The 23,174-nt window shown below is 44.1% G+C and overlaps 1 protein-coding gene across 1 annotated transcript; it reads right to left on the reverse strand.

Annotated features, from left to right (window-relative positions):
* Positions 1-2,451: 2,451 nt before the first annotated feature.
* Positions 2,452-22,910, reverse strand: PPP1R36 (protein phosphatase 1 regulatory subunit 36). Its single transcript, XM_054199720.1, has 11 exons — positions 22,845-22,910; positions 18,039-18,103; positions 16,760-16,840; positions 15,937-16,058; positions 15,750-15,816; positions 14,718-14,816; positions 10,699-10,838; positions 6,060-6,106; positions 4,578-4,774; positions 4,302-4,490; positions 2,452-3,056 (listed from the first exon to the last, which is right to left on the reverse strand). Exons 1-11 carry the CDS (start codon positions 22,908-22,910, stop codon positions 2,810-2,812), a joined length of 1,320 nt encoding a protein of 439 aa, XP_054055695.1. The 3' UTR covers positions 2,452-2,809.
* Between the last annotated feature and the right edge of the window lie 264 nt (positions 22,911-23,174).

Below are 23,174 nucleotides of genomic sequence, written 5' to 3' on the forward strand. Positions count from 1 at the left end.
CACAGGCCAAGTGTGTAACTCTGTGGATTCTCTGCCCTGGGCACTGCAGGGACTGTTCATAAATCCCAGTTATTAGCAAATACCACAGACTACATTGCCCTGTGGGACTGATGTGGCAAAGGACACTTGTCCTTCATACTCCTTCTAAGGCTCCATACAATGCCTGTTTGCTTGGACGTGCCAAAGCAAGGCACTTTTGCAAGGACTAGTGTACTGGGATGTCAATCCACAGATCAGAGTGTCACAGCTAGAGAGACAAAGCTGTACCCATCCTTTAGCATATAGAGGATTCCTCATGCAGGAACTGAAAGGTTTCTCCCAAGACCAAGAGAAGGAAGCTGTGCTGTAGCCTTCCTGAGCTCCAGGTATTAGGCAACATCTTGCTGCATCATTCAGTAGGGAAACCATGCTGCTACAGGGAAATGATACCACAACTGTCTCTTGCATATGTCGCCAGGTATGTATCATCCAAGAGTCGCCCATGCAGCTGGAAAAGACAGTTGCACATGCTTTGGCCCAGCCAAGCTATCAGGAAACCTGCAACTAAAGCATCATCTCAAGGTCTCATCCCCATTTTTCACACTGTATGAGCACTAACCTGTGTCAGGGTTTAACCCTAGCCAGCAGCTAAGCCTCACGCAGCCACACTCGCTCCCTCCCTGGCCCCTTCCCCTGGTGGGATGGGTGAGAGAATCAGAAGAGTAAAAGTGAGAAAACTTGTGGGTTGAGATAAAGGTAGTTTAACAAATAAAGCAAAAGCCGCGCACACAAGCAAAGCAAAACAAGGAATTCATTCACTGCGTCACATCAGCAGGCAGGTGTTCAGCCATCTCCTGGAAAGCAGGGCTCCACCACACATAAGGGTTACTTGGGAAGACAAACGCCATAACTCCAAACATCCCCCCCCTTCCTTCTTCTTCCCCCAGCTTTATATACTGAGTATGACTTCATACGGTATGGAACACCCCTGTGGTCAGTTGGGGTCAGCTGTCCTGGCCGTGTCCCCTCCCAGCTTCTTGTGCCCCTTCAGCTTGCTCGCTGGCAGGCAGGCGCAAGGAGCAGAAAAAGCCTTGACTCTGTGAAAGCACTGCTCAGCTGTAATTAAAACATCCCCGAATTATCAACACTGTTTCCGGCACAAATCCAAAACATAGCCCCATACTAGCTACTATGAAGAAAGTTAACTCTATTCCAGACAAAACCAGCACACCTGCCTGCCCAAAATTAATGTATAACCTAGAAATGTTGATTTTGAATAAAGAGTGTGCCATTCCACATCATGTATATGAGGAAAATATATGAGCCTCACACACAGTTCTAATATATTCTATGATTCTATGATTCTATATTTCTTCTCCTTCAGGAGAGAATATGTGGTTTTCCATCCCACAAAATTTCTGAGGTTATTTTTAACTATTTTTGCTCTATACCAGGACAGATGTCTAATGAAAAGCTTGAGAGAGAAACTGCAGGCCACAACAGCCTCATCCAATAGTAAAAGGACTCACCTGCCACATGGAAAACAAGCCTAGGCCACAATGCTACTTAGGCGTTAATGTACCATGTGCTAGACTAAGTGAAGCGACAAAATAATAGCTGTGGATCTGCAGTTCAAGTGTATGTCTCAATAAGGCAGTGCAGGGCCATCCCACATAAGTGATCTAGTCCCTGGACTGTTGGTTACTCCAGAAGAAGTAAATTTCTCATCATAATTGTGCTGCAAAATTTCATCCTTTTAAAAACTGAACCACACATTGCAGGGGAAAATTGTGTTATTTTTATCCAGCATAGATACAGTTTGCTGAAAACTTCCAAACCAGCACTAACATGTCAAATTTCTGCTCTTAGCAATGATGAAAATATTACCTCTCTGGTTATATTCCACTGTTTAATCATCCTTTATTTTTTCATTGATTCTTATTGACTATGACTAAATCAGGATATCATCCTAAATTTTCCTCCTGATGCTACCAATTAGCATGTACAGATAGCCTCATAGGTAAAATAACACCATTTCTTACCATAAATTCATTTTGTTTCAAGATACTGACATCCCAACTGCATATTTTAAGTTTGAATATCTAAGATCTGCTTTTCCATTCATATAAAATCAATTATAAAAATAAATAAATACTTATAATTAAATAGCTAAATCGAAATGAAGACTTGGTGGATATTTTAAATAACAGCATTTCTCTTTGCTCTACTTATTTCACAATGAGTCACAAATTAGGCTAGCTATATCTGAGAACAAAATGAGAAATGATGGAAATAAAAAAGAAGTAAAAACAACATAGTGTTTACTCTAGTGGGAGGTGTCCCTGCCTGTGGCAGGGGGGTTGAAACTAGGTGATCTTTAAGGACCCTTCCAACCCGAACCATTCTGTGATTCTACGATTCTGATTCTATGATATTAAAGATTCCAGAGTAACTCCCTTTAACAGCGGAATTTCAGCAACTTTTAGACTGTAGTCAGTCGTGTCTCCTGGTTGCTTTGCTAACTCTTTAGAAAAAGAGGGTTGACATTAAAATCAATAATCATATTCACCTGCAGGTGTCAAAGCACTTCCCAAATTAAGTCAGTAAAATAATCTTCTCAGAAATGGTGCAATGAAGGCATTAAGATCAAGGAAAAATAGCTAGTGACAGAACCAGGGATTGCTGTCCAGGTCTCCAGCCACCCAGTCAAGGCCCTTGTGTGCTAAACTGCCCCACCTCTGACAAATGAGTTAGGCTTCTTAAGCTGTAAATTCAGAGTGATTTACTTAGCAACGTGAAACCATGCCACTCGACACAGATACCACTTCTGCTAGTTGCTCTGATTACTGTCACTTTCTGCTGTTTCTCTCGAGAGCGCGGTGCTCTGAATACTAAGACTGTTTCGGGGGCTTCTTAGAGACGGCAAACTGAGGTCATTTGTCAGGATGGATAAACTAGTCCTTATTCTTCCTTCTTCTTGTTCTTCCTCTTCCTTTTCCTCCTTCTCCTCCATAGTCCCATCAGGCATGCTCATCAAAGATATTAACTCACTAACAGGAGCTCCAATGATGCCCACCCTGTTGGAAAACATTGTGTTAATCTGCTTGGCACAACGAAGCAAAGGAGAAGCGGATAAAGGGGGACAGAGTTGTAGCGTTTCCTAGGTAAACCAGCAAGGAACCTTGCCTCCTTAGCTCTCCCCCAGGGAAAAACAAATAACCAGGCTCACACCCTCAGCACCTTGCACAGCACAGCACGTTTCTGTCTGGAGCGTGCATGCACACAACATGAATTGCACAGGTCCAAGTGAAGCTCGGCGCTCCCTGGAAAGGTTGGCCCTCTTACATATGAATTGCACGACGCTCTGCATAAGCTATAAAGGCAAGATGCTCAGGATGCACCCAGCTTCCAAAGCACGCACAAAACAATTACATGTGCTTTTCTAGCAAATTTCACACTCTCAAGAAATACCGGACTTGCTGGTCATCTGTTGTAGATACGTCCAAAGATTTTGCATGTGCAGTGCTGCAGCTTTCATTACATTGCCAGAACTCTGAAAGATCCAGACAAATGAAGGCAATTCTCAAATTCTAATTTCCAGGCAGAAAAAGAAGATTTATGAGGGAAAGTCTTACAGGGTGCCTTATATACGTTTCAACAGAGCAAAACTGATTTACAGTGGTCCTGTTTACACGAGTGATTACATTATAAAGTACTGTAGCAATACTGCTGTTAACCATGGCTGGATGGGAAATGGAATTCCTCTCATGTGGTATACCAGCCTTGAAAGAGTTTGGTTTTATCATGAATCAGATGAAAAGGCTCTATTTTTATGAGAATTGAAATTATATTTTAAAAGTACAGTGTAGTAACAAAATTGCTTTTTTGGGATAAATTACATCAGTAATGTCTGATCAGAACACTATTAAAATCTAAAAGTCGAGAAGATATAAGAAATTGGAATGAATCACGAGACGGAAAAAAATAAACATCCCATTTTGATTTTGAGAGGTTTTGATTAATTTCTGTTCAGATTTATGTTAAAGCATATTTCCCGTCCCCTGAAAACCTTTTGAATTTTAACAAAGCACTGCGATGGGCAGTAGCTGCTTTGCCATCAGTTAACCAAGAGTACTTGGTTGCCTCTGCAAGTTTCAGACTCTCTGAGGCCTCTCAGGACCTACACTCCTGTTCCTCTCTAACTCCCATGTAGACCAAATCCTCAGTCCAATGGCCCCTCTCCCGGTGAGGAGGAGTTAGCTGTCCGACACCTCTCCTCATAGCACTACCCAATCTATTTATGCAGAGAAATAGCCCCTTACTTGGTAGCGAACAATTCGGAGAAGTCTGGCAGGCAGTCACACGTGCAAGATCGAGGGTCTTTGCCCTGACAGTAGTGCTTCTGGGAGAAGTATTGAGCGCTCCCCTTCGGTAAGGGCAGCAGCGTGCTGAGCACTGGCGAGCGCTGGTGAGTCATGCTGTTTATGGAAGGACGCTTGGCATGGACTTTTCTTGAAAGAAAACAAATGCAGGCGTTACCTCAGTGTATTTGGATAGGGCAGGTTCCCTAAGGACTCACCAGTGTGTCAAATGTGTACCTCAGATACGGCAATTGCACTGTATTTGCAGCAGCAGTCCGGTCTCCTGCTTTCTGCAAGTCAACATTGTTCCTGTCTCTTAAGGTGGGATTGAACACATCGGAGTGAAGAAGCCTGCCGATTTCTTCCCGAATCACTTGGAAGTGCTTCCGTCTGAACACAAGCCAAGCCACATAGCTGCAGAAGTTGTAGAAGCCCTAAATTGAAAACACAGATCCTCTTTTCCCTGGGAAAAGGCCCAGGGTCCCACTGCATGCTGGAGTGCAGGTTGGCGTGACTCCACTAAAATGCCAGTAACTACTAGGCATCAAACTTTACCATGCATGCATCAGTGAACAATTGAAAGGAATGTTTTTTTAAAGGTATGCAGACAGAGGAAGCTAGAAACAGAGTTAGCTCAGACAGATTTCATCATGCTCAACTCTGAACAATTTGGCTTAGTCTTGCTGCTAGAAACTAAGGAGATAACCTGATATCACCACCCAGTTTCCCTCAATGATCAATGGAAAGAAACTAATTGGACGAGTCATTCTGTGGGGGTTCCTATCACACGCATCTATCTCAAGAGGCAACAATTCACCCTCTGGCTGAGCTTCTCCTTTCTGCATTGGCTGCCAAGGCAGCCGAAGGGCATGGTCTGACTGGACAGCTATTGTTTGGGCAGCTGCAGGTAGACATGATGATCCCCACCCTGAATGATGGCATTATGATCACAGAAAATATTACTACCAAATAGGAACTCATCTCATCTCACCTCCGCATGTCTGCTTGCTGATTAAAAAAACAAAATCTAGCTTTTCACTCCTCTTTAACTCTTGCGATCCCTGGCATAAACTGAATCAACCCCCAGTAAGTCCAATCTCTACTGAGTCTGTTCTTGAAAAGACAGCATAACTGGGACTGCTCTGCGTCCTTGGAATTGAAGCCACGGCTCCCCTTTTTCAAGGAAAGGCTTCCCAGTTTATGAAGTATAAAGTACGATTTGGGCCCAGCTGTTTCGTATTAATTTGCTGAAGCCCTGCTACATAGTGAGTCGCATAAATGGCTCATGGAGCTGTATGTGGCAGGCCAGAAGAGCTTATTGGCATCTAGAAATGTTGCCAAGGGCAATGGAAATGAAAGTAGGCTGTGAAATTTCTTACCTACAGAGATGAAACTATAAGACCAATGATGAGAAGAAATCTATAGACCAGACCTCAGGACCTCAGGCTGTGGTGGGAACTGCCTGGGGTCCAAGAGCCACAGAAGGGCTGAAACTCCCTGGTTTAGGGCTCCAAAGGGAAAAGGCTTGGTCTGAAGGGCAAAGACATGACATTTTACAGGGACATCTAGGCCCTAGAGGTAAAATTTTATTCTACGTACTCTGCCTTACATGTAAACTACTGGGGGAACCAAAAAGGAAAGGAGCATTTGGATGCGCAAGGGAGGGATGTGCTCTGGGCTGGCAATCGTACTCTCCATTTATCTTTGTGTCTTTCTTACCTCAAAGAAGCTCCGATCTTTCTGTAATGATGTTTTTCTCCTAAGGCAGTGAACAAGAGCACAAAATTAATAGCAGCAGTCATCCTTTCAGTTCTCTGAACAGAGCATTGAATACCACTCAGGGGGCTATGCCAACCTGGCATTTCACCAGGGCAATAAAGTTGTTGCTGGTAGATCCTCATTACTAGCATGCAGAGACCCACTGTCCAAAAGAAAGGCAGGACTTCTGCATTGCCTCAGAAGGAGAAAATGCAAAATATTGTATGGCTCTGTTAATTAAATCTGACAGAGAACAAAGCTGGATATGACGAGCAGGCGAGGCTCCCCTGCTATGCTATCTAGACTGAACTCTCTGTATGGGCCTCTAAAAAGCGGTCAGCACTGATCTAACCCAGTTCCCACTGAAGTCAATAAAAAACTCTTCCTGACATCACTGTGAGAGCAACGAGCAGAGTTACCGAGCGCACCAAGCCAGGCCAATGCTGAGACAATAAACTTGAAAACTAGGAAGGAGATGCCTGATGTATCTCCAAGACGAAACGTAAAACATGCCCAAGAACGACAAAGGGCCTTTATTAAAGACGCAGCAATTTGCCCAGTGGAAGCCTGAGAGATGCTCTCACCACCCACTTGAGCCCAGGGATTCTCACACAAAGCCAAATGACTGTACATCATTGAAACAGTCATTAAAGCAGAGGGTGGTGCACACATCCCAGCAGCCACTCAGTTCTCCTGGAGATGGCACAACCCACCCTCATGGAAATGAAACCAAATTTTCCATGCTAACCTACAGATCCCCACAGATCTGGCTTGGTCCTGCCAGGTGCACAGGAAAACCTGTCTCCACATCAATTCGCCAACTCCTGGCATGTCCCTTATCTTCCTGATAACATCACGTGTTCCACACATCCAGTGTATCCCCAGCTGCCATCACCTCAGAAACATCAATGCAGAGCAGACCATGCAGATAGAGCCCTATTTACCATCTTTGGACTTTTCTTTATTGATTTTTTGATCAAGAAGACCATGTATCTCCCTACCTGGCTCCCACCAGCCATAATTCTGCTGACACTTCACAGAAGCTTGACTCTGCAAGCATGTCATGGCCGTTTGCCAAAGCAAAACTCCCAGAACAACTCTGATGCTTTTGAGTCCTCATGAATTCTGGTAAAGCACCATATTCTGTCTTCAGAATACCAGAGTGGAGAAACCTAAAGTGGCCCCAGCTTCTTAAACCTAAATGTGAAACACAGCTTCACCTTTTAACATTACAGAGCTTGCGCAGAGAAACCTATGTGCAGGCTGGCAACAGAAAATAACGCTAATAGAGTCAAATAAGGCCAGGGGTCTCCACCCTTCTTTCTCCCAGTGCTTTCTTCCCTGAGGTGAGATATTAAGCAAAGAGAGTAAAGTTTCCTAAAATAAGTGTTGAACTAGGAGGCACCTCCCATGTCTAGGGCACAGTTGCTAATTACCTAGGAAAATACAGAAAGGGTCAGGAAAACATCAAACTTGCAACAACATTCAGGACAGGACTTGTAAGAAACATGAAGAAGCGAGCAAAGAGCATCATGCCTTCTAGAAATATAGTGACACTGATTTCTCAGAATGTCTGAGTTCATGCATAAAAGAGGACAACAGCACAGCCAAGGGCAGATGGTGCAGTACGTGTGGGGCTTGGATGCAAGATGATAGTGACTTCAGACATCTACAAGCACTACTGTTGTGCATAGGGGCACACAGGGAAGAAATGCTTCCTGTGCCATTTAGCAGCTCCACAGCTTTCCACCACGGCCATGACTGTAATTGCCAGTGCATCAAACCAGCTTCAAGGAGCAGCAAGGGCCGGCTCGACTGTGTTTGCGCCATTGATGCATGCAGCTTTGGGAACACGCTGTATTTTTCCCATTATGACAAATGCCCATAAGGAAACTGGCACCACAAAAAGGTTGCACAACCTCAATCAACTTGAAAGGAGAAAGCCAGACACACCTATTCCTTCCTCGGCATTGGAGGCACAAAAGGACTAATGCTAACACACACAAATAACAGGTCTGGAGTAACTCTCTCAAATTCCAGTCTGGGATAGTATCAAGATAGGATTTTAATGCTTGCGTTTTACAAATCATGTAAATTGTTAAGATGAAGATGTTCTCCACCTAAGCCTCCCTTTTTAAACTTTCAGAGAAAACCTTTACATAAAAAATCAATAAATTCATATGAACACACAAGTCATTTGGCAGATCTGGAAGGGAAAGAAGTTTACCAACACAGTATAAGATTTCATTAAAATGTTGCTATGGTGAATTAGAGTGAAAAGCAAAAGCTTCAACACCATCATGAACCCATAGTTGGGTTATAAGAAAATATAGTAAAACCAGGGGATGGTACACTATCAATAGTTTCTCAGCTTTCTAATCTAAACATTTTTCAGATTAAAAAAAAACAACAACTCATCAAAGGTAACCCTCATCACAGTTTCTGTTTTGATGAAGGACCTTTCCCATGCAAAAACATGTGTGCTCAAAAAATTCCTAACCATCTTTTATAATCAGGAGTGTTAATCAGTTCTGTCCCTCAGCTCTTGTTTTTGGCAGTTCATATAATGGTCTGGGAGGATCCAGATAACATTTAAGGCTAAACCGAGTCTCAGCGTGGAAAAAGATTATATTTATATAATTACAGTATGGTATGGCAATATTATAACACACTCAGCATTAGACTAACTCTGACGTCAGCCGCAGTCAGCTACTGCCACTCTGCTATGTGTAACACAGTGAGGTCTCTCTTCGTACAGCAACTGACATCATGAAGGCTTTAAGACACGGCTCTTTTCTAGCCTGTGTGTTTTCACAGCCTGGACACCGACATACCAACCCGCTGCCAGACTCTAACCCCCACTGTGATGGAAATATTAAAGAACACAGTTTCTTCTTTCATCTCTCTTCTCTCACTCCCATGCTGCTGGGATTTTTGCCACTAGACCTCTTGCTTGCCTCAATCCTGCACATTCCCACCCACCAGGCAATACAAGTGCGTGAAGAGGCAGCAGAGCTTACTAGCTGGGTATACGACAGGCTGTTTTATCCAGCTCCATCCAGTTCTTGCATTCGAGTTACTTTCTGCAATAAGTTCCTCCAAGTCTCATAAGTGCAGATGTTAGGGCCACCCAACAGAAACAATGAAATGCTGTCATGACCCTCCCTGTCCAACCAACAAGAAGGTTAAGAGGATGCCTCTGCTCAGCGGGAATCTGGAAGCAGGGATTTGGCATAGAAGGCTGCTCCCAGGAGTGCCTGGCGAAATGCTGATGTGCCAGGACGAGAGGGAACACATTCCTAATTCTGAGGTTCCAGCGTCTTGTGGGATGGGGCACACTAAAATGAAAGCCCTGCTGGGACTGCAATTTCAGCTCCCCTTTGACTCCATCATTTCACAGGTTAACTTCTCCTCTTGATTAGAAGGAAACCCAGGTTTCCCCACCCCAGCCAGGAGCAAGGCTGCCTGGAGCCCTGTTGCAGGAAGGCAGGTGAATGCTTGTGACTCTTCTGGGGGACTGGCAGCAGTTTCACACCAACTGACTGAAAAAAAATGCCTGAAACTGCTCTGAGAAGATCCCATGGGACTGGGGTACTGGGTGGGGACTGCCAGCTCCTTTCTACTGACAGGGAAAGGAAACATTGTGCAGGAAACGTGGCTGAGGAAAGAATCCCTAACACTAGCACGGTGTGTGATCTTTCTGTCATTACAATCTCCTTCCACTAGCTACTCTTTGTGGTGCTTAGTTGCTGGCCAGCGTTAAATCACAAGAACTTCATCACCTGTTAAAACTCCTCTTTTCTTGTCCTCATCATTCGTTTTGTTTCTTTGCCTTTTCAAACACCCTCCCATTCTCTCCTGTCTTCTTCAGTTTCTTTTTTAATTCCCACTACAGGTTTCTCTCCCCTTTCTGTTTGCTGCTGGGATCATCACATCTGAAGAAAAGTTGGTCTTCACCACTCTGAAAAAGCCATGAACTGACGTCCTCGCTCAGAGATAGAAGTCCTACGCTTCCAATGCCCAAGCACAACCTCTTCTTGTCTCTACTGCACTTGCTGCCCTTCAGGAACATAGTCTCCTTCACTTGCTAGACTGGTCTTATGCTATCTCAGACTTGGCATAAGAGGAATTTTATGCAAGGATCAGTGGCAACTAGCAGGTACATAACCATTTGCTTTCAAGATTTAGTAAGTGGAAGTGGCAGGGGTAAGAGCCAGGGCTGGCATTGCTTCTTGCCCTGCTGACTTTCATGTTGAACCCATCAAAGTTTCGTGTTCTGTATATCTAGCAAGGCTTCCGCATACCAGGGCTAGAGCTTTCCAGTCTGGTATCCAGAGCTCTGCTGCAACTTGTTGTGGCCAGATCAGTTGGCAACAGCTCATCAGAAACACTTTTGGAGTTAGTTAACAGGCTGTGCTGCAGGGACATCGGAACACTTCTCTGTCTCATGGTCCCATAGCCCTCTGTGACTCCTTGGATCAGAAGACATTTGTTACCCTGGATATTCACTTATGCCACTCAACAGGGTCCTTTGCACTGGGCTGCTGTGGTCCTTGACTTAGAGAGGGTGCCCAGAAGGGAAAGCTTTCCTTGGCTTACTTTCCACCAGGCATGTGGCGCTGCCGTGCCATGCCTCGTTCAAGGATAAAGTTACAGTACACCATGGCAAGGTGAATCCTGGCCACCGCTAACTTTGCCAACACGTCGTCCATTTCTTTCTTCTCTAAAAATATCATAGTGCTGTTTAAAACAAAAAGAGAAAAAGGTTTTCAGGGAAGGTGCTCTGGACAGAAGGGATGCTAGAAAGAGTGACTGGCCCTGAGAACCAGGCATGATTTTCATGCACATAAACCAAGACGCTGCCTGACCCCACTGTCAGGGGACCCCTCTGCAGCCAGGCTGGGCTCAGATGCTTCCAGCACAGCTTGGCAATGCTGGTGGGGCTGCAAGGCCTGGGGCTTAGGCCCAGACAGTCTCTCTTGCCCCACACAACTTAAAAGCTGCATGCCCACAACCTGTCAGGTTGCTGTCTTTGATCCTGCATAGCTTATGAACCCTTTTAGCAGCCTGCATAAAAGTCCTGGAGGTGCATTTAGATATCTGTGGGCGCAGGCTCTGTCACCGGGTGGCCTGGAGCGGTGGGTCTGGCTCATTCAGAGACAGCACTTACTTCTCTTCAGAAAGGCACACGAAGCACTTTTGGGACTGCCTCTAAACAGGAATGGCTAAAACCACAAACCTGTATTTTAAACCAATTCAGATCAAACACGAAGGAAATGCCAAACCAAAGAGCTTTCTGTTTCCTCTGCTTCCCCTGTAATCCACCCGACTGTCTCCCGGTGCCTGGGAGCGCTGCCGGCCTAAAAGTTACCAGCCTCCTTTCACGCTCGGGAGAGTTGGGTTTTTTTATCTGTCCTCTCCCTGATTGCCTCCAGCTCCAAAGCTTCCTACACAACCCACCTTTAATAAATTAGGACAATTACTCTGGGCTTCTCAAGGATAATTGCTCATAAAATCCAGCAGATTTTCCTCAAAAGACATGAAAGGGTTGGAAGCAGAAACAGACAGAAACTAAAGGGGAAAGAAAATACAGGACAGAAATAATAGCCCTTGTTCCATTCATGTCTCATCCACCACTGCTGAGTTTTTGTTCTTAGAGTCACATATTTCAGAAGTGAGTACTCCCAAGCTGTCTCCGGTCGGGGAATGCTTCATCCCCGCTGCTTTGGAAGACTGGTTGGTTGTTTTTGAAGTTAGTTACAAGATCTTCCTGAACCCAGAAGAAGCCAGGAAAGCCTCAGACTTAGATTTACAAAGAATCAGCACAGCATCAACAAAAGACAAAGTCATAAGAAGACAAATATGTCCATATTCATCCTGACATTCTCTGATAGGACCCCCTTCCAATACTTTCTTTTCTAAAGAAAGTTTAATGCACAGAAGCAATAACTTCTGAAGCCAGGGCGGTCTTAGACATCTTAGGCACTGTGGACACTGATACTGCTACATGGTCTAGGTTCGAGACAGCTGAGGAGGTTTTCAGGCCATCAGGCCTGGCTCCCTGTGGACAAGAGTAGTCCCAGTAGATGAGTTAGGCACCTCTCACAGGCAGCCCAAATGGCAGGAACTCCAAAAAATACCAACTAGGAGCAGGAATAACCAGCAGTGTTTTCTATGTTACTAGGTTATCACACAGGGTCTACAAAAAGAGCAGCTCGAGGACTGCACAGACATTGGATGTGTCTGTCATATAGGAACATCAGGCTGATAAAGGACTAGGTGGGTCACCAAGCTCAGTCTCCAAATAATCTGTCTGTCAGATTAACTGGGAGCAAATTATAGGTGTCACTAACAAGACACATGAAATGGTACCGGCACGTCTTGCCTCCAGTCTGTCTCTACTTGTGGCACATAGCCAGTACTACATAGGCAAGCAAAAAAGGGTATGAAACTAAATTACGTCTTGGAGGAAGGGGGAGGGAGTTTTCTTCCTAAGCAGGCCACTAGCAACAGCCCTAAGCATGGGATTTATGTGGGATAGATATAAGAAAACAAATGGCTATGCAATCTTCTTTCACATTCTCTCAAATACATCAGCATATCACAAACCCAAGGATTCTTATCACAAGTGTAATTTTCTGTCATTATGATTCTATTATGTAGTCATAAAATCCCTTTCACAAGCTCACAGAGCTACACCTTCAGAAAAAAAGTAGTTTTGTTGCCTGTCCCCACTACTTCCTAGTGGAAAACCATTCCAGAACTTTACTCCACAGGAGGAAAAAGATAGTCTTTGCTACATTTGATTTGAAATATAGCACATACCGAGTTTGGAATTAGACCAAGTGGGTAACAGAGGAAATAGGAGGTCTTGAACAGGGAAAGAAGATGCAGTGTCAGAAAACTCTTCACACTGTGTTTAATATCCCTCTGCTTCTCCAGGTCAGCTAAGACACTAGAACAATTAAGGATGAACTTCGATATTAAATAGGACCTGAAATTGCCTTTTGTCATTTTACTTTCTTTCCCTATATTTATACTTCAGTAGATCAATATCCTGACTTCCTGCTTCTGCATGGTGTCTTTTTAAGTTTCTCTGATGTTACGCTGCATGCAGGTAATCCCGACAAGCAAGCCGCTTCCCTTCAGGGGAGGTAATGAATGTAAATAAAACAGTACTGTAGAATATCCCTTTGGGAAGCAGAGAGTCAGTATGTGTTTCCCACCAAAGGGCAGGGGTCACTTTGGGAGCACTGCATGCCAGAACACACTGAAAAGTCTCTCCTGGCAGGGTTCATCCAATGCTTGCTTGTAGCTGATACCCACTAGCCAGAGTCCCTTGGATCCAGGAAACATAACCCTGTATTGCAATAGGTCCATACTCCTCTTCGTTTCAGTCTGTTTCTGTATTTGCCACACCAATAGACGATATGAGCCATTTTGAGATGTCATGGCTGACAGGGTGGCCTCCTTGTCCTTTACCAGCCCAGAGTACCTCAACTGAATCTACGACCTTTGTGTGTGAAACTACGCTGATGGTTTTCTTTATTTATGAGTTATTCCTTGCACAATGGAAGAAACACCTGTTAATCTATGGATATAGAACAAATCAATTCCTTAAGGCCATCAACCCTCCAACAGTCTTTTTTTCAATCCAGATAAATCAGCCCCTTTTTATGTCAAGGCTTCATGAACTGTGAGGTAAGTAATTTAAGAAAATGGTCGATGAATTCACAGAGACTATTATAGACTCCAGAAAAACACTGACATTTCTTACAATCATAGTTTGTATCTCTGCAATGCTTCCTCCCGAGGCATATAACCCTCTAACACAGCAACTCCTAAACTATGCCCCTGGCACCACCACTTCCACTCTGCAAGGTAGCAAGTGTGGTCACACACCCTTACTCGGGAACTGCTTTCCTAGCAGATATTCCTCATGTCCTAACATGTTTCTAGCACCTAAGAGTCAACTGAACCTGCTTTGCAAAGTATTTAGAAATGAAGTCTTAAAGCAAGGTGACCCACAGCACAAATTAACACCCAGCAGACTCAGTTGCAACGATTTGGTGCTCTGTATTGCACGCAAGAAAAATGACTGGATAGGAATGTTATTGCTGGGAAATGGCATTAAGCGGTGGTAATTTGATCCAGGGCACTCGCACAGATTTAACGTTGGTGGTAGTAATGATTTATTCAAATTGCAGCATTGCCTTGAGGAGCCAAATTATTTGGTGACCCCATTGCAGCAGGACTGGATCCAGCCACCATCTTGAAAGGGAGACTACGGTGATGCCATGCCCCGTGAACAGCAGTGCATGCCACTCAGGGCAAGGCTGGGGCAAAGCGAGATTCAAATCCTCCCAGAAAATCTGTCTCCCTACATAGTCAGAGGAGCCTATGTCCAGGAGAGCACAGAGGACAAGGGGACGGGAGACATAAACGGTGAGACCAAGGATGTTTTCTCCTTAGTATTCCATATATAGACTGGGACAGTATAGCAAGCAGTCCTTGCTCATATGCAGAATCCCACAGATTCTGACATGAAAGACTGCTCTGTGATTCCAGATTTTCTGGGGCAAGCTCTGCGTACCTACACCCCTGAAGACTTGTACTCACGAACTCAAGGATCTGCGTTTCTTTTCCAGGGTGATCTTTTCAAGGTAAAAAAATAGGTAGAAGAGCAGGGCCATGAGGAACTCATCTAGTTTCTCGTTCCTAAGTGGAAGGTAGAAAGGTCACTGTGAAGTCTGCAGATTTGCAGACAGAGACATCACCAGAACATTATGAAAAAGAACAACGTCTCTGCTCAAGGGCCTGCATTATATCAAATATTAGCTATATGGTTGAGACCTATTTGTAGGAAGAACTTCACCCCACACTAAGACTTTGAAGGCTTTTTGAGAATTATTAACAGAGTCCAATAAACACGTTGAAGAGTGGATTGAATGGGATATTACCAGACATACTTCCAAGAAGCAAGTTTTCTGCACTGAACATGCTTGAAGAGTGGCACTCACATTCAAAGGAAAAGGGGGACAATTCGGACACCTGTCCCCTTCTGAAAAGACAGTACGGCGAAGGCTCAACAAGGTCTACAGGTACATTCCTAAGCCAAAGGCAATGCAGCCACTGTACGGCCCTGGTGATCTCAGGGATATGCCTCTGAGATGGAATGCTCCGCCTGCTGCCTCCTCACTTTTAGCCTATAGAGAAGTAATGCTGATAATGTAGCAAATAATGTAAAGTAACGCAGCAAATAATGAGCCCTGTAGCTCTGACAGGAACTGAGCAGCACAGCAAGGCAGCCCAGATTCCTAGTCGTGGTAGCATTCCTGGTGCACGCAGTGTTGCAGATGCGTTGGCTAACGTGGAATTTAACTTACAGTAAAATGGATAACAACCTTCGCATATTTAAGCCCAAGTTCTTGGCTTCCTTTAGGTAACAGAGTGGAAAACTTTCAAACGGGTGATAGGATTATTTCTCTGCACATGTTGAGGACAACACGCATTTGGTATTGTTTCCCACTGAACCTCACAGGTGAGAGATTTTAAAGCTCTGGTATTTCATATCCCACTTCTCATATACCCTGGTCCATCCACTACCAGCTACACACGCATAATTCTTGAAACAAACTCTAAATGGCATACCTTATAACTGCTGCAAATGACAGCATGTGATGTGACTCATTTGCTTCTTTCAAAAGCAAAGCAGCATCTGAAAACATACAGAGGAGAAAAACAATATTCCTCAAAAAAATCGCTAGTGTTAGTAGAAATAGCTTTCTAGCTTGTATGGGCGATGCCTTGCTGATACAAAATACCAGCAATTACTCACATTTGACATCATCCAACGTCACATATCCATGTTGTACCCACTTTGACAGCCTATGCAATTTTACTTCTGTGTCAGTCAGCCTTCTTTCAGGAAGCGTTGCACTGCACTCCTCTTGGAAGATGCTAGTGGTTGACCGATACATAACACTTAAGGATACAGCGTTAATTCCAGTCTGAGAATATTAAGACTATCTACCTGGCATGTAGTGTCTTCATTGCACTCAGTTTCAAAGGGACAAGCAGTGAAATGTGTTTGGCAGGTATCCTGAACAAACTTTCAACTATTACAACCACAAAAGAGGCTGGGGATGTTGAGAGAAATAGGACATTTCAGCTCTAAGGTTGCGTCTCAAGTTGCTCTTTTAGTTGCTAATATAATAAATTGTGACTATATTATTTAGATCAAAGAGGTTTTAAGTAATGGATGAAAGTCAGCTATACCATGTTGTGAATTTATAAGAGTATTAATAATAATAATAATACTTTAATCTTTGAAGTGCCTTACACAGATGAATTAATTACCTCACAATACTCTTTAGGGTAGATGAGAATTATTAACTCGTTGTGAGCGATCTGGAAACAGCAACAAAGATGCTGAATGACTTTACCAAAGTCATACCAGGCTAGTGCCTGAGCTAGCATTCAACACCAGGCATGTCTGGCTCTGTTTTTATGTTCAGGCCACTCATCCACCCTGTTGAAATGACAGCTGGCTTCCTGTTTCACGTGCTTTGTTCAGACATGATCTTCAGACAACAGATGAAAATATTCCCACACAAATTATCTTGTTTCTTTTTGAGCTAGGCTGGTCGAATTGAAAATACCTCTTTAATGTCTTGACACGCATTTCCTGAAAGTGAATATTTTTTCCTTCCTTAAGGTTTTCCTCAGCCGCTGGTTTGGAGCTGAAATACAGAGTATAAGCATGCAGTAGTATGAGTTTAAATTACTAGCAGCAGTACAAAGAGGTCAACATCCCATGATACAAAGGCATATCTATTTTGGCCTCTAAGTGACACTAAGAAAACAACTGGGTTGTGCTGAGGTCAACGTGAGACATCATTGCTTTCAAGAACACAGAAGCAAAGAGTAAAGGGGTTTCCCTGGGCCCTCCTGCTCTGTCTCCTGCCACCATATACACTGCACCACGTAAACCCTTCAAGCAATAGGTGTCTCAAGTGGCTTTAGGAAGATTTTAAATGTAAACTACTCCATTCCAGAGCTTTTCTTTGGGATCGTTGAGGGCAGAGACAGGCAGAGGTCACCAGGGAGCTCACACCTCTCCCTGGAGAGCTGCTGGGCAGAGTCAGCAGCGTTCCCAAGCCCAACGGAGAAGTTGGCCAGAGCTGCTGAGACGCAGACCATGAAAGGCACCTGCAGTAGCCGTATGACCAGGAGAGAGGTGAGCAGCCTGGCTCCACCATGACAAAGGCTTGGGAAATGCCCGGCAGGGCAGGAGGCAGCAGCGGGCAGCATGTGACTGACCCACCGCTGCCACGCTCCACTGCGCTCCCTGCCCTGCACTTGAGAAGAGAGCAGGGGGGATACAGCTTGGGTGTTGGGTTTTTTTGCCCTAACTGTTTAAATGATGAAGTCTTAATCCACAACTGCCACAGAAATTCAAAGCACAGTTACATGCACTTTGTCCCCTGCAGAGCTGTGATTTCCCTAAAGGTCTGCAGTCCTCCAGTGCTCACCATCGCACAGGGTCATACGTAACACGAGCAACAGGGAACATCGGTCTGTGGACCTCCACATATAGACACCTGGGGTGGCATTTGGCCCTCATGTCCAGCACTGCTGCTCCAGCGCGTGCTGCACATTTCTGACACAAGGCAGGACGCGCCACACACTTCTAGCCATCCCTCTGTAGTGGGTTCAGCTTGAAAGCAGTGTGGAGTAAATGCGTATCTCTGATTCTCTCCATTAACATATTGCTACAGAGCAGCAGTTAAGGAGCTCTGGTCTCAATTGGAAAAAAAAAAAAGAAGATGATGCAGTTGATGTTTGGGTAAAACAATATTAGACTGATTTTGCCTTAGTTGGAACTGCTGTATCAAGGCCTAAACCTGCATAATTTGAAACTAAACACCATTCTTTTACCTTGAAAATTCAAGAGTGTTCGTATCATCTTTCCAGTACCACACACCTCGAGTTAGTTTTATCCTCTGCAAGAAAACAGCATACATAGTACATGTCATAAATCTATGCTCATGTTCTCAGCCCAGCTCAACAAAATATTTATAATGCAAGCACTGTGCAAATGGACCACTTTCTATCTTTCTTAAGTCTGCTTTTCACCCAGATGTTGTTTGTTCGTGAGCTATTGAACAAAAATTCTCTGAGATTTAAGGTTGACAGCACAAGAAAGACAAATGGGTATCTGAGCTTTTTATTTCTTCCAGGTTATGAATAAATAATAGAAAGTTTGCTAAGGTACATCAGTTCTTTGATTGCCAGTGAATCAATAAAGACTGAGAAATCAAGTGGAGCTGTGCATTAACAACACATGGCTTTTATTTGTTTTGGTTTTTTTTATAATATTTATGTAACTGTATAGACTAAGTATCAGGACAAAGGAAATCTTTGTTTAAAAATTGAATATGTTATGCACTTTCCCAATATTCTGAGAACTTTAAATAAACGCCAGATAGACTTTTCAGGGGACACTGGACAAAACTACTAGAAACGGCATTTACAGTAGCTATATATTAAAAAAAAAAAAAGAACAAAAAAGAACATTAAAAAAATCCCCTGGAAATAAATCCATTAGTCCTTTCTTAATTAACAAGAGACACTTGCAAACTCTTAACTATTATTTCCAGGTCACCTTTAAAGCAAAATTACTCTTATTGCTGAAATCCTTCTACCTAGAAATTTAAATTAGGTGAAACACGAAGGCTTTCTGTGACTTTTTGCCAGGTACCATTCAGCCAGCCAGGCACAAGGCTCTCACAAATTCTTGCTCAATCTAATTTGGTAGTACAGTGCTGGATATGGGACACCAGGATAATTTCACACCAGCAGCCAGCAGCCCAGGCAATGATTAGACCACGGAGATGAATATTAGGAAACTGTGGCTGTAATCCTTTCACAAAAAGTCATTATTTCAACTTGATTGTTCTAGTCTTCAGTTCCAGCTTTCTAATGCTGGTTTACAGCTCTCACATGAAAAGGGTCATGCAAACACGGCACTTTTATGTTACACACCAGGGATTATGAACCATGAAAGAAAAATAGAAAAGGCGGTAGTACAGTACAGCAAGGCTTACCAATGCATCACAGTAAGGAGAAAATACCACTCCTCTGTCTTCGAAATGCATCTCAGCTGCTTCTCACTAATACAAATGGCTGAATGACTGTCCCCAGCCACCCTGCTCCCTGGCTGGGGCAGTGGGACAGTCCCTGCCTGCCCTGCCCTGCCCACCCCATGGCCCTCCTGTGGTCCCCAGCATCTGCTGCAGAGGCAAACGTGAGCAGCAGCAACAAGATGGAGATGAGAAAGGTGGGGAGACTCACAGATAGCATGGTGCTTGCCTGGGACACCACCAGAAGCGCAGAAGGCAGGCCCTGTTTACAGCAGTATCCCGGTGACAGCCTGCTGTCCCCTAGGAACCGCAGATCCCAGCAGGTAAATCCCCCTCCAGCCTGCACTGTGGACTGGGACTCATAGTCTGTGGACTCTGCTCTTTCCCAGCTCTGCTAAGCAGCTTCCCTGGGTAACATTTTAGTCCAAACAGGGAAAATAAGTGCTTTCCATGTGGTAACCACGGCCACTCATTTGGACTTCTGTGTTCTTTGACGGTCAGGAGCTGCAGAGGTTTTCCTGGTTACTGGCCCAGGACTGGCAGCAGTGAAGGCAGCTGCACCTGGTCCCTCTGTTATGGGCGTTGATGTCTGTACAGCACTCTGAATGTTAAACATGCTTTAGCTTGCAACTTTACAAGGTTTAAAAGTATATCTACCAGGTCACAAGTCTGTGAAATGACCTAGATGCCTATGAGAGCAATCATCTCAAGATTTGCAAGTTCCCCCTGGAAATAATTCCCGTATGCTAAGGCAGGTCACTTAAGGGCATGATTTTGAGGGAGGGGTTTTGATCTTTGGGATATTGTCAAGCATTTGCTTTTGCAAGCAGAGAGTCTCTCACACTAGTCACTCACAGTGGATCAGTGTCATGTATAACTGGTACTGATTAGATCGCACCCAAAATTGGTACAAGTTATATTGATAAAAGCACTTTTTCCCAATAGAAGTAAAGTTCTCATGAAGGGTGAAGTTTCACGTTACAGCTAAGCCAGCCTAATAGCTAGCTGTTGATGGAAGAGGCATTCCTGCTCCCATCAAAATTTTCCCATGATTTATCTTTGTGTTGATTCTTTATTTTCTTTGTCCCCACAGCAAGGCGGCTCCCTAAACTGTCAAAAACAGTAATCCAGCAAAAATAAATGAGAAACTTTCTGTTGAGTTAGAATTTTACATCAGTTCATGGTGGAGTCAGAGAAGGGCCAGCAGAGATGCAGAAAAAGATAAGGGGACAGGGAGGACCACACCTCTAAGCAGATCAGGTCAGCTATAGTGTGAAAACCAGCCACAATCTAGGAAAAGTGTGCTAGTACGGCTGCACTAGGCCAATGTGTACTTCGAAGAGATGAAAATACCTGACCTAAGACTTTTAGACGGGTCCGTTCAGTAAGACAGAAGGAACACGTCCTGTGCTTTCAGCTCTTAAAGGTGGCATCGTTCATTTTTGCAATAGTTTCTAACCAGGGAAAATACTGCTGAAAACAGCACCAAGATGTTCATAACCACATGGAAGAACACATGAACAATACAATGCGGGGAAAGAAAATTTCCATAAAAAAAAATGTCCCTAGCTTCCCCCAGTTCCATAGCCTTACAAACACTGCATCTTTTCTCCTGTAGGTATTCTTCAAAGGTTTATCCGTGCAAACACAATCAGTCCATGGGTAGCTAAGCAGGCATCTCAAATCAGCCTGAAAATTCATCTCTGGCTCTGTTCTCTACAGCCATCTCTTTTTTTTTTCCTTTTTTTTTTTGACAATTGTATTGTGTATGTTGTGTTTCCAGTTGCTATTGCAGGCTGCCAAGTACATATCTATGCCTTGGCAGCCAAGTTAGTTACATATTTAAGAGGATGAGAGAAGCAGGTTTGGAAACGACCTCAAATCTCACCCACGGCAGCCGGGCAGCAGTATAGAAATAGGCTTCCCACCAGGGGGACAGGGGAGGTATGGAACTGATGGCTCATCAACTCATTTTTATAGAGTGGGGCTGTCATTAGCCTCAGGAAACCATCGGCCTATCTTGGCTCCAGTAAAAGTTGTGTCAAAAGAACAGGGAAAAGTAAAGGACATGTTGCAGATAGTCAGAACCACCACCATTAGTGTTCGTGGTGCAGGAGGCAGGGGAGACAAGCCTTCGGCTGTACTAGAGTTGGGACCAAATTGGCACAAAAAGCCCAGATGAAAGATGGGGAGAAACTAACAGTGAGAACTACCAACAGGGAGAACGACTGTGAATGTGAAGACTGGGGCTGAGAGCTAAAGACGGAGCTGGCTAGGCAGGCAGGGAAGGCCTGGGAATCAGCGCAGCAAACAGGTAACTAGGAGAAAATGAAGAAAATCTGGAAGAGATTTTTGGACAGCGGGACAGAATTGGCTCTGGCCAAGCACAGGGGCTGGTATTAGGGGGAACCCCGAGACCGACCGAGTTACCAGGGCAGGAGAGTTGGGATGCTCAGATGCAGCACTATACTACCTTTAACCGAGTGCTTGCTGGAGGAGATCTGTTCAGCCCAGGTATTTCATGAGCTAAGGGTACAGAGGGGAGCACCAAACATCTCACCCATGCTGACGGCCCAAATGGGTATCAGTCTGGAAAAAAACAACTTAAAAGCCTGGCATTGTGTAGTAAAGGAGATTAGCGTCTGTTGGATCCCTGCTTCAGCTGTTGCAAGAGTTGGAAGCTATAAAATGAGTGAGCCAGAAGATTACAAGAAGTGAAATTAAGGCGTAATGGTTGAAGCAGTTGAAGGCTACGTGGGAAACTGATTTCCATATGGGCTTCAGTCACAGAATGCCAGCAAAATCACTCCAACCCGCATGTAACCCTAATGACCATTATTTGCATGCTCTTTTCTCTCTGAGCGAATGGCCTGGCTTTGTGGAAGTCTGAAATGCAGGACTAGGTACCCACAGCTGTGACCAAAGCCAACAGGAACTCTACTTTGAACAGTCGAAGAAGTGTATAATACTCATCTGTCTGAAAAACCAGTTCCTTGGCATTTCCAGTACAAGACCCCATAATAAAGCATCTGGCTTTTGGTATTTCGTTTTATCACCTTCTCTCTGTGGGAATTATACACATCTCAGGGGTAAAAACTATATGTTCAACGTTGTGAAGCATTCGAGATGCAATGGTGATGACATTCACAGGCAACATTCTAAGGGATAATTCTTCTCCAGCGCTGGGGCTGGACAGAACATAGTAAATAAGGTGTATATTGAACTGGGAAGTATTACTTACTTAGAGTATACGCTGCCCATTGTGTGCACTGACTGAGGCAGGTGCCCTACAGAAGAAAAAAAATTACAAAAACCTGTTACTGTGTAATTAAAAACTGGGTTATGATGCATAAGCACAAAGAAAGAAGAAATAGGCTTGCTCTGATGGTCATAATTCTGAACAAGTGACCTTGCAGCCTTAATAGGCTTCTTTTAATGTTGTTTCTTGCGGTGTTTGTGTATCCATGTGCGTCCCAGTAGCTGCAAACACTCAACAGTAGACATATGTATCCATTCTTTAGGTATATCTAATGTTTAATTCAGATATCACACCCAGAAAATAAACACATGCATAAACTCAACAAAAATATCACTGACTCACCATCCGGTCATTCACCTCCTTTCTGCCTCTTGTTTCTCCTTGCTGTGTCAAGTCTCTGTCTTCCATACCCACCGTATTAATTTCCTCCTCTCTTCCCGGGGGCAGTTAAATGTCAGCCCTGGTTTCTCTGGGAATATTAGACTCTGTGTGCACGCACTACTGTTTGTATTAGACACACAAGTACAGAATTCAATTTCATGGTAGCTAATACTTAGCCCATGACTACGCCATTTACCTGCCAAGTGCTTCTGCCTGCTCATTAAAAACAGGATCATGCCATATGAATGGAATAAATAATGTCTTTAGGCATAATACTATGAGCACTGGTGT

Source organism: Rissa tridactyla, chromosome 4 (assembly GCF_028500815.1).
Source record: "Rissa tridactyla isolate bRisTri1 chromosome 4, bRisTri1.patW.cur.20221130, whole genome shotgun sequence".
NCBI lineage: Eukaryota > Metazoa > Chordata > Aves > Charadriiformes > Laridae > Rissa > Rissa tridactyla.